The sequence below is a fragment of the Rhinolophus sinicus genome, chromosome 11, assembly GCF_057876585.1.
Source record: "Rhinolophus sinicus isolate RSI-liver-muscle chromosome 11, RSI-T2T, whole genome shotgun sequence".
Classification (NCBI taxonomy): Eukaryota; Metazoa; Chordata; class Mammalia; order Chiroptera; family Rhinolophidae; genus Rhinolophus; species Rhinolophus sinicus.
In genome coordinates, this window is record NC_142511.1 from 7,571,142 (window position 1) to 7,587,042 (window position 15,901).

General features: G+C 33.5%; 1 protein-coding gene across 5 annotated transcripts in view; it reads right to left on the reverse strand.

The window, feature by feature from the left end:
* The window catches only part of COP1 (COP1 E3 ubiquitin ligase), a 115,240-nt gene that overhangs the window by 73,081 nt on the left and 26,258 nt on the right, over positions 1-15,901 (reverse strand). For 3 of the 5 annotated variants that reach the window (XM_019727875.3, XM_019727802.3, XM_074322295.2), the window contains exon 6: positions 8,665-8,733. The exons of the other annotated variants lie outside the window; for them this stretch is intronic. In XM_019727875.3, the coding sequence (XP_019583434.1) occupies positions 8,665-8,733 (69 nt within the window). The remainder of the gene's footprint in view (positions 1-8,664; positions 8,734-15,901) is intronic. 5 annotated transcript variants of the gene reach the window in all.

Here is a 15,901-nt window from a genome sequence, read left to right on the forward strand (position 1 = left end):
CGGTAGGTGAACGTACAAATAAGTAGTGGTATATTATTCAGTGCTAAGAAGAAATGAGCTTTCAAGCCATGAAAAGACACGGAGGAAACTGAAATGCATGTTGCTAAGTGAAAAAAAGCCAATCTGAAAGGCTACATACCATATGAACCCAACTCTACGATCTTTTGGAAGAGGCAAAATTATCGAGACAGTAAAAATCAGTGGTTGTGAGGGTTTGGGGGCAGAGGACGGGACAGACAGGTGGAGCACAGAGGAATTTTAGGGCAGTGAAAATACTCTGTACGATATTATAATTATAGATACATGTCATTTTACGTTTCTCCAAACCCATAAAACATATAAAACCAAGAAAGAACCCTAAAGTAAACTATGGACTTTGGTGATTATGATGTGTCAGTGAAGGTTCGTGAACTAACAAATGAACCCTCTGGTCGGGACGTTGATTACAAGAGAGACTACACATATATGAAGGCAGGGGGTATATGGGAAATCTCTGTACCTTTCTTTCAATTTTTTTGTGAACCAAAAACTGCTCTGAAAAAGAAATACCCACTCTTTAAACTCTCTCTCTTTCTCTCTCTCTCTGAGTTACTACCAAAAGTAAAGCAAATTTAGCCATACCAAATGCAATCTAAACTATTAGCATCCATACACCCCCCAAACAAACACATACTTAATATCTACTTCCTATAATGGCAGGCTTCATTCAGCCCTTCCACAGCAACTATTTTTTTTTAAGTTGACAAGAACAAAGAACAAGACGCTCCCCCAAACACCTGGACTACAAGGGGCATATTAAGATGGCTTACTTGAAATCAAATATCAAGATGTCAACACCAGTAGATTGTGATTTAAGTTATGACTGTAATACCCAGAGCAACTCCTAAAATACTATACAAAGAGACATACTCAAACCATTATGAATAAATAAAAATGGAATTCTAAAAACATCCAAATAACCCAAGTAAGGAGAAAAACAAACAACAAAAACAATACAAAAAAGAAACATAACACAGATAATAAAACAGTAGGGTTAAGCCATAACACATTTAATTGTAAATGGTCTAAATACACAATTAAAGGACTGAGTCTGGCAGAATGGAGGAAAACTTCTGCTGTCTATAACTAACTCACCTCGAATATGATTAAAGTAACTAATGAAACAGTAAGAATCCAGAAAATTATCACCATGCATTTAACAAACTTAACACTGCACCATGCAAATGCAGAAAACAAACTTAACACTGCACCATGCAAGTGCACATTCTTTTCAAGCACAAATATTCTCAAATTTAACCAACTACCAGGTGATGTTGCAAATATATTCAAATGAATAAAACACAAGGTATTTTCTGATAACAATCCAATTATAACAGAAATCAGTAACAAAAAGGCAACAGGAAAATTCCCATGTCCGAGTAATAAGTAGTTTATTTCTAAAAAACTCACAGGCTTAAGAAAAACTATAATGAAAATTAGAAACTATTTTAAACTAAGGAATAACAAACAAAATACCGTACCAAAATCGTTAGATGCAGCTTAAAAAAACACACCAACCCCCCCCTCCCCAAAACTATGGCCTTACGTGCCTGTATTAGAAAAAAGTCTGCATAATATGTAAATCCAAGTTAACAAAGTAGAAAAGGAACAACAAAATAAAACCAAAGAAAGTAGAATGGAAATTACAAAGAGCATAAATTAATAAAACGGAAAATAAAAATAAAATAGAACATAAAGCCAAAAGTTGGTTTTGAGATAAGACTCATAAGACTGATATATCCCTGGATATAATCGATGGAGAAATAAAGAAGAAAAGTCACAGCATTAATGAGCAGCGTGAAAGACATCACTGAAAACCCTGGGGGCATTAAAAACTTAATATTAAGATAAATCTTATATCAACATATTTGCAAATTTAGATAAAATAGACAACTCTTAGAAAGAATATGACATATCAAAAGGGATTATCTAAAACCAAAACCTGAATAAGCATACAACGGTTGACGGAACTGAGTCAACAGTTTAAAACTTTCAGCAAACAAACAGGTCCAGATAACTTTTCCAGCAAGATCTTTAAACATTCAGCAAAGACATCCTTCCTTGACTACACAAATTCTTCCAGAAAAAAGAAAAAGAAGGTATAGTTCCCAACTCATGTGATAACACAAAAAAATCTTTATAGCAAAGCTGGACAAGACCAGTGTAAAAAAAAAAAAAAAAAAAAGGTCATCAATCTCACTAATGAACATCGGATATAAAAATGCTAACTAAAACATCAGCAAACCAAACAATACAGAAGAGAATGTACATCATGACCAAGAGTGGTTTATGTAAGGGATACAGGCAAAGTGAACACCATCCTGGGGGGGTTTCCTAGGCTGCAGAACATTGAGTGATAAAACTAGGATACTCCTGGGCAAGTCTGGATGGTATGCCCAGGAGTGTCCTAGTCACCCTAAAGGTAAAGTTGACTGACTTTTTTAATGTTAAATGAATGTTATTATTCACATTAACAGAACAAAAAATAATTCACATCATCTCAGAGGCACAAAAATTTTGGAGAATATTCAACCCCCACTAATGATTTAAAAAAAAGAGGTCCTCTTAGGAAAGTAAGAATGGAAATTTACTTCCTTGAATGATACAAAGTCCCTACAAAAAACCTACAGAAAACATCATACCTAATGGTGACACGCCGAAAGCTTTCACTTTGAGATCAGCACCAAGACTAGGATTCCCCGCTATCACCACTTCTATTCATCATTGTACCGGGTGTCCTAGCCAGCAGAGTAAGACAAGAAAAATAAATAAAAGATGTAAGAATCATAAGAAAGAAACTAAACTGTTATTTGCAGATGATGATGTGCACACAGAAAACAAAAGAATTTATAAATTGTTAGAATTAATGAGAGTTTAGTGAGGTTGCTGGATACACAAACATGTACATGTCAAAATCAACTGTATTTCTATACACTAGCAACAAACAGTAAGAAACTGAAATTAAAGACACAGACATCATTTACAATAGCATAAAAAAATGATTGAAGACCTAAGAACAAATCTAAAATAAAGGTGTGTAAGAATAATACCCTGGAACATATCAAAATTTTGAAGGAAATTCTTAAGGACCTAAATACATAGCGAAAATACCATATTCATGGGTTACAAGACTCAATATAGTAAAGATATATTCTTCTAAATTGATCTACAGAGTAATCCCAATAATAATCACAGGTTTATCATGGAAATGTACCAGCTGGTTCTAAAATTTATATAGCGATACCAAGAGCCATGAATAGCTGAGATAGTCCTAAAGAAAAACAATAACTTAAAGTTCTAGTAGTTAATACAATGTGGTATTGCCAAAAAGATAAGACAAAAAGACCTGTGGAGCAGAAGAGAGAGTGAAGAAACAAACGCACACATATATGGACATATGATGTGCGACAAAGATGATACTTCAGAGCAATGGGGAAAGAATGAACTTTTTAATTAAGGATGCTTGAACAACTGGATATCCATAAGAAAAGTTCCCTATCCCTCACAATATACACAATAAATTCCAAAGTATATTGTAGATCTGAATGTGAAAAAGAGGATTAAAGCTTCAAATAGATAATATCGTAAAACATCTTCATGACCTCCAGTGGGAAAAAAACTCTTTACCTGACACAAAAAGCACTAATCATACAGGAAAGACGAAAATATCTGACTCTATTAAAGACAGAAACTTCTGCTCATCAAATGACATCAAGACAATGAAAAAAGCAGCCCAATTAGAGGAAGAAAATATTTTCTATAGATAAATGGATAGATAATAGACAGACAGAGAGGACAAAGAATTTTTATCTAGAATATATAAACAACAAACCATTAAGAAACAACTAAAACAAAAAAGATGCCAAAAGCCTTAAGCAAGCATTTCACACATACACAAAAAATTTAAATCGCCAATAAACATAGTACCAGGTGCTCAATCTAATTAATTAGTGATCAGGAAAATGCAAATTAAAACCACGAAAAGATAGCAACGTATACCCCAAGATTAGCTAAATTAGGAAGTCCACTGATTCTAAGTATTGGCAAGAATACAGTGCAATAGGAACACTCATATAATGTCTGTAGGAAAAGTAACTAATACAAGTGCTTAGAAAAACAGATTGGTATTATCTATTAAATTTGAAGATATACATATACTATCACTCATCAATTCCACTTCTATACACATGCCATACAGATATATATATGCTAATATACACCTGGCTACATACACAAGATAGTAGCATTCTGTGAATAGTCCAAAACCAAAAACAACTCACAAGTCCATCAAACAACAAAAATAAGGCATATTTATTTAACAGAATACAACAAAAATGAATCAACTACAGCCCTATATAACAATATAGATGAATCTTAACATTGAGCCAAAGAAGACAACACAACATTACTACAGAAGTGCATTTATGTAAGTTCAAAAAGAGACATAAATACTTATACATTAAAACAATGAAGAAAAACAGGGAGGTGATTACTATAAATGTCAGAATATTAACTACCTAACAGGCAAGAAAGAGCTGTAATCTGGAAAGAGGAGGAAGCTTCGGGGTTCCTAGCAATAATCTATTGTTTAATCAAATGGTGGTTTACAAGGATGATCACTCTACTATCATTCTTCCAACTGCAAATTTGCTTAGTGGACTTTTCTGAGTTTTAGTTCATATAAAAACATTGTAAAATTCAACTCATTAAAATTCCAAACAAAACTACAAGGAAACCAGGACTCACCAAAACTGTCCTATTGTAAATTAAACAGTTGTCCTGAAGTATAAAATTAATTGTAAAAATTAATCAATTGTCCTGAAGTATATTTTAAAATGAAATCAAATGAAATATAAAGCAATCGTCCAAATGATAGTACAAATTTGCACGAGACTAGTTTTTACATGAAACCCAAAGCCTTTTCATTCAATCTGACCATAAGAATAACATCTTCATTTATACATATATTTATTAAATGCTGTGGTAGGCAGGATCTAAGTAAGACAGCCTCCAAAGATCCCCACATCTTAGTATTCACACCCCTTTGTAATTCCCTCTCTTTATGTGGACTGGACCTAATGATTTGCTTCTAAGAACAGAAAACAGCGCATGTGTTGGGATGTCACTTCAAGATTAGTTACATAAATTATGTGATTGCTATCTTCAAAGCCATTCTTGCTTTCAGGTAGTAAACTATCCTATGGAGAAACCCACGTGACAAGGAACTGACATTTCTTTCCAACAGCCAGTGAGTGAGCTGGGAATGGTTCCCATTCCAAGGGAACCTTGAGATAACTACTGCCCTGGCCAACACCTGGATTGTAGCTTGGTGAGAAACCCTGAGCCAAGGCGCTCAGTCACACTGCACCAATATTCCTGACCCAAGATATTAAATGTTTGACGTTTTAAGCCATCAAGTTTGAGGGTAACTTGTTACACAGCAGTACATAACTAATTCTGATGGCTACTATGTGCCTTGTACACTCCTGTCTCCTGATATTTGAAAAAGAGTCAGTAGGAATTTATAAATAAAAATGAAAATTAAATATAAGGGTAAATACAGCCCTAAAATGCCAGCAAGATGTAACACTGAAATAAATAAGTACGTTAAATCCAAAAAGCAGATTTAACTTCTAGATTAGTATATATCAATGTTTAAACCAAGACTCATCATAACCCCAATTAAAAGTTAAGTATGAAATCACAAAGTTAATTTTCAAAGTCTGACTGTTAATCTCAGGAAAACAAACCCAAAAGGAGAACTCTGCCTCCTGGTCAGTATGTATTTTGCTTGAGTAAGTTCAAGTATAAATTACACTACAGAGGATAAGATATTTAACAACTGTATTCATTTTGAGGTTAAACATGCAAATGTACTTTATACCATATGCAAGAAGAAAATATAACCACTCACTTCATTCTGTCTGCACTAAATCATGAGCATTAATCAACTATATTTTTATTATGATTATAAATCACTACTGTACCTGACTCCAATCATAGAGAAATTTATGAAATGTAATCAAAGTTAATAGGTAAATTTTTAAAAGTCTGTTAACCTAGATCCAAATTTTCAAATGTTTAAAACTTTGTTAACCTAGTTCCTCTTGTAAAGTCCCTTGTATAATTAAACCTCAAATACTAAAAATCACTTGATGGTACACTGAAAATGAGAAAAACAAAATGTATTAATGATAGTATAGCCAACGCATAGAAGAGGCACCATATTCAGAAGAGCTTGGAACTACAGTAGTATGTTTCTTGGTTAAACTGCCTATCGTGATAAAATATGGACCAAGGGAAACCAAATTAATTACTCATAGGATCATATTAGTTCGAACTACAGTTACGCTGAAAAATTCTACAGCACAATTAACCCAGACATGTAATAACAAAAATATAGGAACACCGATATAGCTATGTGATCAAAGGCAATATCATAGAAAGTGTTATTGGAGGCCACCTGCCACCAAATAAGAGAAGGAACAAATTAGGATAACAAGGAAGAGTTACTATTGGGAAACAATTCTCCATTGATCTCTCCCATTTCTGCTCATCTTGTGATAGCTTTTGTTCCAAACTGCCTTTTCAAGGATGTATAGAGAATACACTGGCAAGATAGAAACAGTGACTTCCTCCAGGACAGAGGGCAGGTTTGTTTTCTGATCAATATGGCAAAGACAGGACAGGTTTGCTAGCAGACCCTTTTAAAGACTGGGGTTTCCTCAGCTCAGGGTTCCTTAGTTGTAACAAGTCCATTGCACGTGCAGCATCAACCTGGGTCTATCTCCACATCGCCCCTTGGAACATGGTGGTCAGGGGGAACTGATACTGTCAGATGGGACGTAATAAAGTCCTTTAACCCAGGAGTCTCCCCATGTCCTCTGCAGCATCTATAAAACTGTGGCAGGCTAACTTGTTAGCTTGCTAGCAGGGTGAAAATCTCAGAACCTTCAGAGCCTTTTCAGCAGTTATATGTTACACCTTATAACCTGAGACAATGTCAAGTCGAACAATTTGTTGCAAGCATTTACTAGACCCCTAGAGAAACACTAAAAAACTTCAGGGGCTAATGAAAACCTTAAATAATTCAAGACACAGACAATGACCAGCTGCTTCATTTAACCCCCAGATAGCCTCATATTTGTACTGTTCACTTAACTGATTCATTTACTAATTCATTATCAGGTAATTCCCTATGTACTGAACCTCACTCTTAAAGAGTTCAAAGTCTAAGGCAGAAAGAAACAGGTATGACTACTGCAAAACAATTTCACATTCTGTTTTTAAAAGGAGGAGGGTATGTATGCAATATGAAAAATTATCACTCTTCCAAAGAATCTTCTATAGCAAAGCATGCTGAGTGTACATATTGAATTCATAATTTTATGTCCATCTATTACAAAATTTTCAACTTTGGCACCTCAAAGTGTGTTCTGAAGTCCAAGAGCATCATCAGGAGCCAGAAATGTGGATTATCAGACTCTAATACACACACCCTTAATCAGAACTTGTTTCCTAACAAGATCCTCAGGTGATTCTCACGCATGTTAAAGTTTAAGAAGTATCCACCAAAATAAAACAAAACAAAACAACAAATAAATCTTAAATTTATAATGAAGATAATATTTTTGTTAACAAGACATATTAAAATAACAATTGTTAACAAAAGTTAAGGATAAGAAAAATACAGTCATAAAGCCACCTAAAAGATATTTAGTTATAAACAGCTGGAATACAGAAAAATCTTACCTAAACAAAGTTAAAACTACACATCATGAATAATCAAAAAAAGGAGAAACACCAAACTAAGATAAGGTTCTTGCAATGCACACTTAAAGTACTTCAACAAAATAAAGACATTTTTCATCTTTCTATTTTCAAATATAATACAACTAGCAAATAGATGGTCATTTTTTTAATGAGCAAAAAGTGTCCTGATTAGACAACTCAAACTAAAAATATTAATATATGAAATTTGAGATAGTTAGGAACTTAAATACTATAAGAAACTTTGAAAATTATTTTAGATGCTACCCAGAACACAGGATTTTGCCTTTGATTTTCCCATATTTTACACACGGGTGAAATGACTAAGGAATTTTATGTTAAATTAGAACATTTTAGTTATAAAATTGTTAATAAAAAAACTATCTTCTAGCTATCCTGCATGACTTACATTTTCCAAGTCCTAAACAGGTAGCTATGTTTTCACTTGTTTTTATCCCGGCATGCATTTTTACTATAACAAAAATTGTAACCCTTTCTAATTAAGACTCTATTACCTAAATTTTCCTAAATTTTCTTTTCAGGGTGAAGGGTAGGCTGTCATTTGACAATTCTATTTTCTATTCTTTATAGCTCTGAGGTAAGTCATTGCATTCAATCCTATAGGAGACATCTCAGCACATCTCCAAAAACGGATTTTTCAAGTTTCAAGTTGTAAAGGTAAAAGAAGTTAAAATAACAAAGCTTAAGAAAAACTCCTGAAAACTCAAATGCTTTTTATATGCTTAAAACAATTTTTCAGCTTGTTATGCCTTTATAAAAATGGGGAAGGAGAAAGGGAGGGAATAGTCAATAACAGTAAATGAAACATTATGTAAAACACACAAAATAATATACCTCTCTCTTATTTCTTCTTGCAACCTTGAGGAATTCCATAAGGATCTGTAGTTGGGCTGCATGTGATTCCTATAATAGAAAATTATAATTGTTCTTTTAAAAATTTAACTGTGAGTTCAAAGTTTTCTTTAACACCACAATATAACCAGTATGAAGCAACTTTATTCATCCATTTAAGTCAGTCTATTACTATTTAATCAGTTTTCCCACTTGCTAATTTAATTTGCATTCTTAAAAGCAAGCCATCTTCTGTAAAACTAACACATTTTAAGAAACAGGTGTTTTAAATTATATTCCTCATTTACCTTGTGGAAAAACTACTTATAGGAAGTGGCAATTCTGTTGTCTGTCAGAGCTTCCTATTCCCCAAACTAATACAACAACAGGACAAAAATCATGGGGGAACCAACAGTTTCTAGATACTAAAATCACTTTCCCCATATGAATTTCATTTGCAGGGGAGTAAGAATTATAATAAATGGGAAGAAATCCATACGTTTTGGAAGTCAAATTTACTATTTCTGGTTATTACCTACTCACAGATGTGAGAATTAATATATTTCTCCTGTAGAAAATTTCAGTCAAAATCAAATACTTAAAAATAAAAATGTTAACATAATCAAGTGAAAGGAGGGGTAAATAACCCAAATTGATAACAAACAAAAATGTAATAGATAAATGATAATTATAAGCTTGACATTTTCTGGGCATCAAAAAAAATATATTTTACTGTTAAAATTCACACAAAGAACCAAGGAATTCCAGGTGAATCGATAAATATATGTAAAAAGAAAACCAAAAACTGAAAATGGAGTAACAATAAGAAATCGTTTATGAACAGATACAATTCTAATTTTTATATACATATTTGGAAAGAATAAAAAAGGACAATGAAGCACTTCTAAAATAAACAAATAAGAAAACTTAATGAAACTGTCATTTACTTTGCTATGCAACAGAATTATCTGACATTTGTTAAAATAAATACTGGGAAAGATTTTTATCAGATTGTGTTACTCTAGAAAACATTCATATGTTTAACAAATCCTCAGATGATAAGAGTAAGCCAGTTAAAATCTGAAGAATCACTAAGATACTACACATACTGCAAAAGAACAAGGCCACCTCATCCCCACTCCCAGAATCTATGCCCTTAGGGGAACGTGAAGAAATCTTTACATTTTAAAGAATAAGAGGCAAAGCAGTTGAAATGTTTAAGTTAAGACAAATAAGGAGAAAAGAGGACAAATATGAACTGACAATCACATTAGGATATTCCAATTAAGAAACACAACTGAATTAATGTTTCACAACTAAATAAATTTGAAAACATAGTGTCATGAAGATCTAAAAGTAAAATTTTTTCTTGCAAAAGGTATTTATTGGACCTTAGACAGACTTCTGAGAAGTAGGTTAAACTATCACAAAGAACAAAATTCACAGGGGCTCTGTGTCCCTACAATGTCACAAAGTATCCCAGAATCCTCTGCATCTTTCTGGGGACTCTACACTGATCATCTATAACTGCCTACAGATTATTTGGCTAGAGAGCAAAGACCACATCTTTATACAAAAAGGGGCATACACAGCCAAGACTGCTAATAAATAACAGTTTACTTGCAAAGGACGTGTACAAAACTATCTTCAAAATAGTAAGTCTGAATACTTCATTTCAGTCTATCAACTAGGACACGTAAATAGGGTAGGAATGCAACTGATTTGTTGAAAGTGGGGAAAGGCCCCTAAAGCCGCATGATCAAAGAGATTATCAGTTTTCCTTTGGCCTTGTAATATTGTTTGACTTTGTAAATTAGGAGTACTGTTTATTACTTGGATTTTAAGGGAAGGAAAGATGAAAAACAAAAGGGGGAGGAGATGGAGAAGACAGAAGAGAAAACAGAACAAGACTTGATTTTCCAGGTGTAACAGTAAGTTTTAGGGCTCTAACCTAAAAACCCTGTAAAACGTTGTATGTTTCCCCCTAGTTGGTTTCAGTGTCCCTATCTATAAAATACGCAGGTAACATTTCACAAATGTGAGTCATTTTGCCATATCTCACATAATCGTTACTATTACTTAGGTGATCATTTTTCTCTACATCAATATGCTTTTCTTTAAATCTATGTCAAAGAAAAGTCTAAAGGATATGCACTTCTGGCAGTATCGTGTTTCCCCAAAAATAAGACCTAGCCGGACAACGAGCTCTAATGCATCTTTTGGAGCAAAAAGTTAATATTTAAGACCCGGTCTTATATTATAGTAAAATAAGACCGGGTCTTATATTAATTTTTGCTCCAAAAGACTCATTAGAGCTGGTTGTCCGGCTAGGTCTTATTTTTGGGGAAACACGGTATGACTGAGTACAACAGCCTTCAGAACAAGGAATATTTCAAGTAATAAATATATACAATTCATAATGGTAAAGGGGATGATTCATCCAGAAGACCTATTAATCCTAGATATGAATGCACCCAATAACGAGCTTCAAAATACATGAAGCAAAATCACAGAAAACAATGAAAAATAGTCAAAATTATATTTTTAACATTATGCCATCAGATGGAGCTAGGAGGGGAAAAAGATGTGAATAATATTAACAAACTCTACATAATCAATTTCCATAAAAGCAGGGTAACAAAGAGCATACTATTTTCAAATACAAGTGAACGTTTAACCAAATAGACCACATACCATATAATGAAAAGCACAATAAATTTCAACAGACCGAAAGCATACAAATTGAACTTCCACATCTGACTAGCAGGCCAGTTATGAAACAATGGCTTTCAGACAAAGAACCAGAAATACTGTATTGTCCCAGGAGCCAGATGGAAAAACCTTGAAATACACAGGCATCAGGAAGAATACTCAAAAAGGTTGACTCAGTAGTAGGCAAAATTAGCCTAGACAAAAATCTGCTCAAACATTTCCTAGTAATTTAACTGCATGCCAGAACAAAGCTCAGGGATATGTAAAAGAATACAAAAATATCCAGCACAAGGTAAAACTTACAATTTCTTGTGTCCAATCACAAAATTAATAAGCATGAAAATAATAAGAAAAATATATCTATAATAAGGCGGAAGTCATCAATTAAAAAAATATAGAAATGACACAAATAATAGAATTAGTGAACAAAGATATTCAAAGAATGATTATAACTACATGTATGTTCTAGAAATCAGAGGAAAGCATAAGAATGTTAGGAGAGACATGGAAGGTAGAAATGATTAGTGAACTTGACTACAGAAATAGAAACTACCCAAAATGACCTAAAGAAAAAAGACAAAATAGAAATGAACAGAGCAGTTTATCGGTGAGTCGTGGAATAACTTCAAACATCCTAATATTTGTGTAATTGAAGTTCCCAAAGTGGACAAGGGGACAGAAAAGTATTTGAAGAAATGACTGAAAAATTTCCAAATCTGATAGAAGAATCTCAAAGAACTTTAAGAACAAGGCTCATGGGAGGGGGGAAGGCACATCAAAATCAAAATGCTTAAAACCATAAAAAGAACATCTTAAACTCGGAGAAATATACATATTTCATCCCGAGGACTACAGATATGAATGGCAGCAGACTTCTCATCTGAAACAATGCAAGACAGAACAATGGAGAAACATCTTTAAAAATACTGAATTTAAAAAAGTATATGTAGACTTCTATAATTATTTGGAAGTAACTTTCAAACACAAAGGCAAAATAAAGACTTGCTCAAACACAGAAGCTGAAAGAATTCATCACCAGCATATCTACATTAAATAACAATTCAGGCAGAAGGAAAATTACAGATGGAATTCAAAAGAATGAATGGGAAATAAAAGCAGAAAGTGCACCAGAAATGGAAAATACACGGATGGGTAAATATAGATAGGACTTTTAAAATCATGCTGTCTGACCACAATGCAATTCAACTAGAATTCAATACCTAAATATATATTCGGCTAAGTAGCAATATCCAAAATACACACACACACACACACACACACACACACATCTGACAACTATCAGACAGACAGAAACTAAAAAAGAGAAAAACAAGTGTTGATATGGTACAAACCTACAAACCTAAAGAGCAATTTGGCAGTATTTAATAAGTTAAAATGTGCATGCAACACTATGAACAGCAATTTCACTTCTTAAGTCACTAAATGTATATATATGAGCACAAGGAGACGTGTATAACAATATGTTATACTATCACTCATTGTTAAGAACTGGGAAGAACTTAATGTCCCTCCATAGGAACAGATATGTCCATGCAATGGATTACTATCGAGAAGTTAAAATAAGTAAACTAGACTTGTTTATCAACATGAACCTCAAAAGTAAACAAAGAGCCATATGTCAAAAAGATCACTACAGCATGAAACTCTTTATATAAACTTCTCAATTACATTATATGGTTGTAAATACAAATATGAGTAAGATAAGCATATACATGCTTGAGGAAGATTCTTGCCAGTTTCATATGGTGGTTATACTAGGGGAACGGAATGAGATGAGCGATGAAAGGGCTTAAGCATAAAAAAAAAATTCAGTTCTCAAAAGACAGATTTAAGACACATTATGGCAAAGTGTTAATATTTAGTAAAACTCATTACTTTCTGTATGTTGAAAATATTCATTTTAAGTTAAATAATAATACAAAGCAAAATAGGAAAACAATAATGTAAAAAAATCTATAAAACCTATACTAGGAACTTTGCTTCTGAGCTGGCTCCCTCTTCAAAAAAATAATAGGAAAGATCTGTGGTCTAAAACTAAGACACCTATATTTCTTCAATTCTAAGACGAAAAGCCTAAAGCAAGCAAAGATTAATGTCGGCACATCAAAAAGTGCGCAGGTTAACAGTTCTCACATTCAGCGTGAGAGCCCCGCCCACTTTTAAGTGTGCCTGTTGTGCAGTAGTCCAGAGAGCCTCTCTTTTCCCACCACCTGGGTAAAGAAAAAAAAAAAAAAAATCTAGTGTTCTGCTACGGTAGAAAGGGGAGAATCATTTGCTGTGAGTTGTATAGGTAGGGACCAGAGATTCCAACTGCTTCTTAATCACACTCTCAACGAATGATCCTGTTTTTAGTCTTTACTATATGAGGCATCTAATGCTCCCAGTTCCAAGGCCTTTGTTCCCCAATATAAGTTAGTTCTTAAGCGCTTCTCCCATTGTTGGCCTAGTAGTCTGCTTTCTCAGTTCTAATCTATTACTTTTTGTCCATCTGCTTTAGAGCTTACAAAATACTGCTGCCATTTTCTGTTCTCCCAATCTTTGTCTTTTCAAATCCCTTTACATCTCATTTTCATACCATGAAGAGAGCATGGTAACTGCATATGTTCAGTCTATCATAGAGAAGTCTCTTTATTCATGTATCACTATGTGAAAGTATTTACTTAATTAATTTAGTTTATGTTCTCACCCCACATCTCCCTCCACGGTAGAATCCTATCTTTTTTCCACAGACCTTAACACAACTCCTAGCACATCTTAGATGCTAACAGAAAACTATGCTTAAAACTATAGGAGAATCTTGGCAACAATTTTTGGGATATGACACCTAAAAGCACAAGGAACAAAATAAAAAATAAACAAGTGGAACTACATGAAACTAAAAAGCTTATGCACAGCAAATGTAACAATCAACAAAATGAAAAGCAGCCTACTGAATGGGAGAAAATATTTGCAGATCTATATCTGATAAGGGGTTAATATCCAACATATATAAAGAACTCATATAACACAATACTACTAATACTAATAATAATAAGTTTAACAAATGGGCAAAGAACCTGAATAGACATTTTTCCCAAGAAGATAGTCAAATGGCTGACCAACAGGTATATGAAATGGTGCTCAACATCATAAATCATTAGGGAAATGCAAATTAAAACCACAATATGTCACTTCACACCTATTAAAATGACTATCATCAAAAAGACAAGATAACAAATAACTGAGAATGTGAAGAAAAGGGAATGTAAATTGGTGCAGCCACTATGGAAAATAATATGGAGTTTCCTCAAAAAATTAAAAATTGAGCTACCATATATCCAGCACTCCTACTTCTGGGTATATGTCCAAAAGAAACTAAATCACTATGCTGAAAAGATATTTACACTCCCATGTTCATTATAGCATTATCTATAATAACCAAGATATGGAAATAATCTATAGTCCATCAATGTATGAATAAAGGTATTGTATGTATATACTTGCGTATGTGTATACACACACACTATGGAATACTATTCAGCCATAAAAAAGAAGATAATCCTGTCATTTGCAACAACATGGATGGACCCTGAGGACATTATGGTAAATGAAATAAGTCAGGCAGAGAAAGACAAATGCTGTATAATTCCATTTATTTGTAGGACCTTCAAAAAAAAAAAAAAAATACTCATAGAAAAAGAGATCAGATTTGTGGCTGCCAAAAGCAGGGGGGTGAGGGAATTGGATGGTGGCCAAAACATAGAAACTTCCAGTTACAAGATAAATAAGTCTGAGGATATAACAATGTACAACACGATGACTATAGTTAACACTATTGTATGGTATCTGAAAGTTGCTAAGAGAGTAAATCCTAAAAATTCTCATCACAAGGCAAACACTTTTTATTCCCTGATTTTTTTCTTGTATCCAAATGAGATGATGGATGTTAATTAAACTTATTATGGTGATCATTTCATATATATGTCATTATCCTGTACACCTTAAACTTATAAAATGTTGCATATGAATTATAGCTCAATAAAGCTAAAATAAGTAAATAAAAGATAAAGCCTTCCTGCCACGCCCCCCAAAACAACAACAAAAAACACAGGGCAAATTTTCACCAACCCTGCCTCCCTAAAAGATACAGCATCGGAGACTCATTTTGGTCACCGCAACCTAACCTACTCCTTTCTCCGTCTAAAAGATTTCCATTCTATACGGTGGGTTCCAGATCCAAGCTTTGTTATCAGAATCTATCCACAGAATTTTTTAAACTGTAGTGGAAAGGAAAGCCCCTTTCCTTCTTCTATCAAAAAACAAATATAAATGAGAAAGTACAAGTGAACCCATTATCCACCAAGTGATAAACATCTGAGAAAAGAAAATCATTTCCTGTCCCAAAGAAACACACACACGAGAAGCACAAAAGACAGACTCACAACAAACATTCAAGGAACTGATCTCATTTCGTAATAGTCCCCAAAGAAGCCATGGTTCCAATCTTTCCCACATTTGGTTGTTAGCT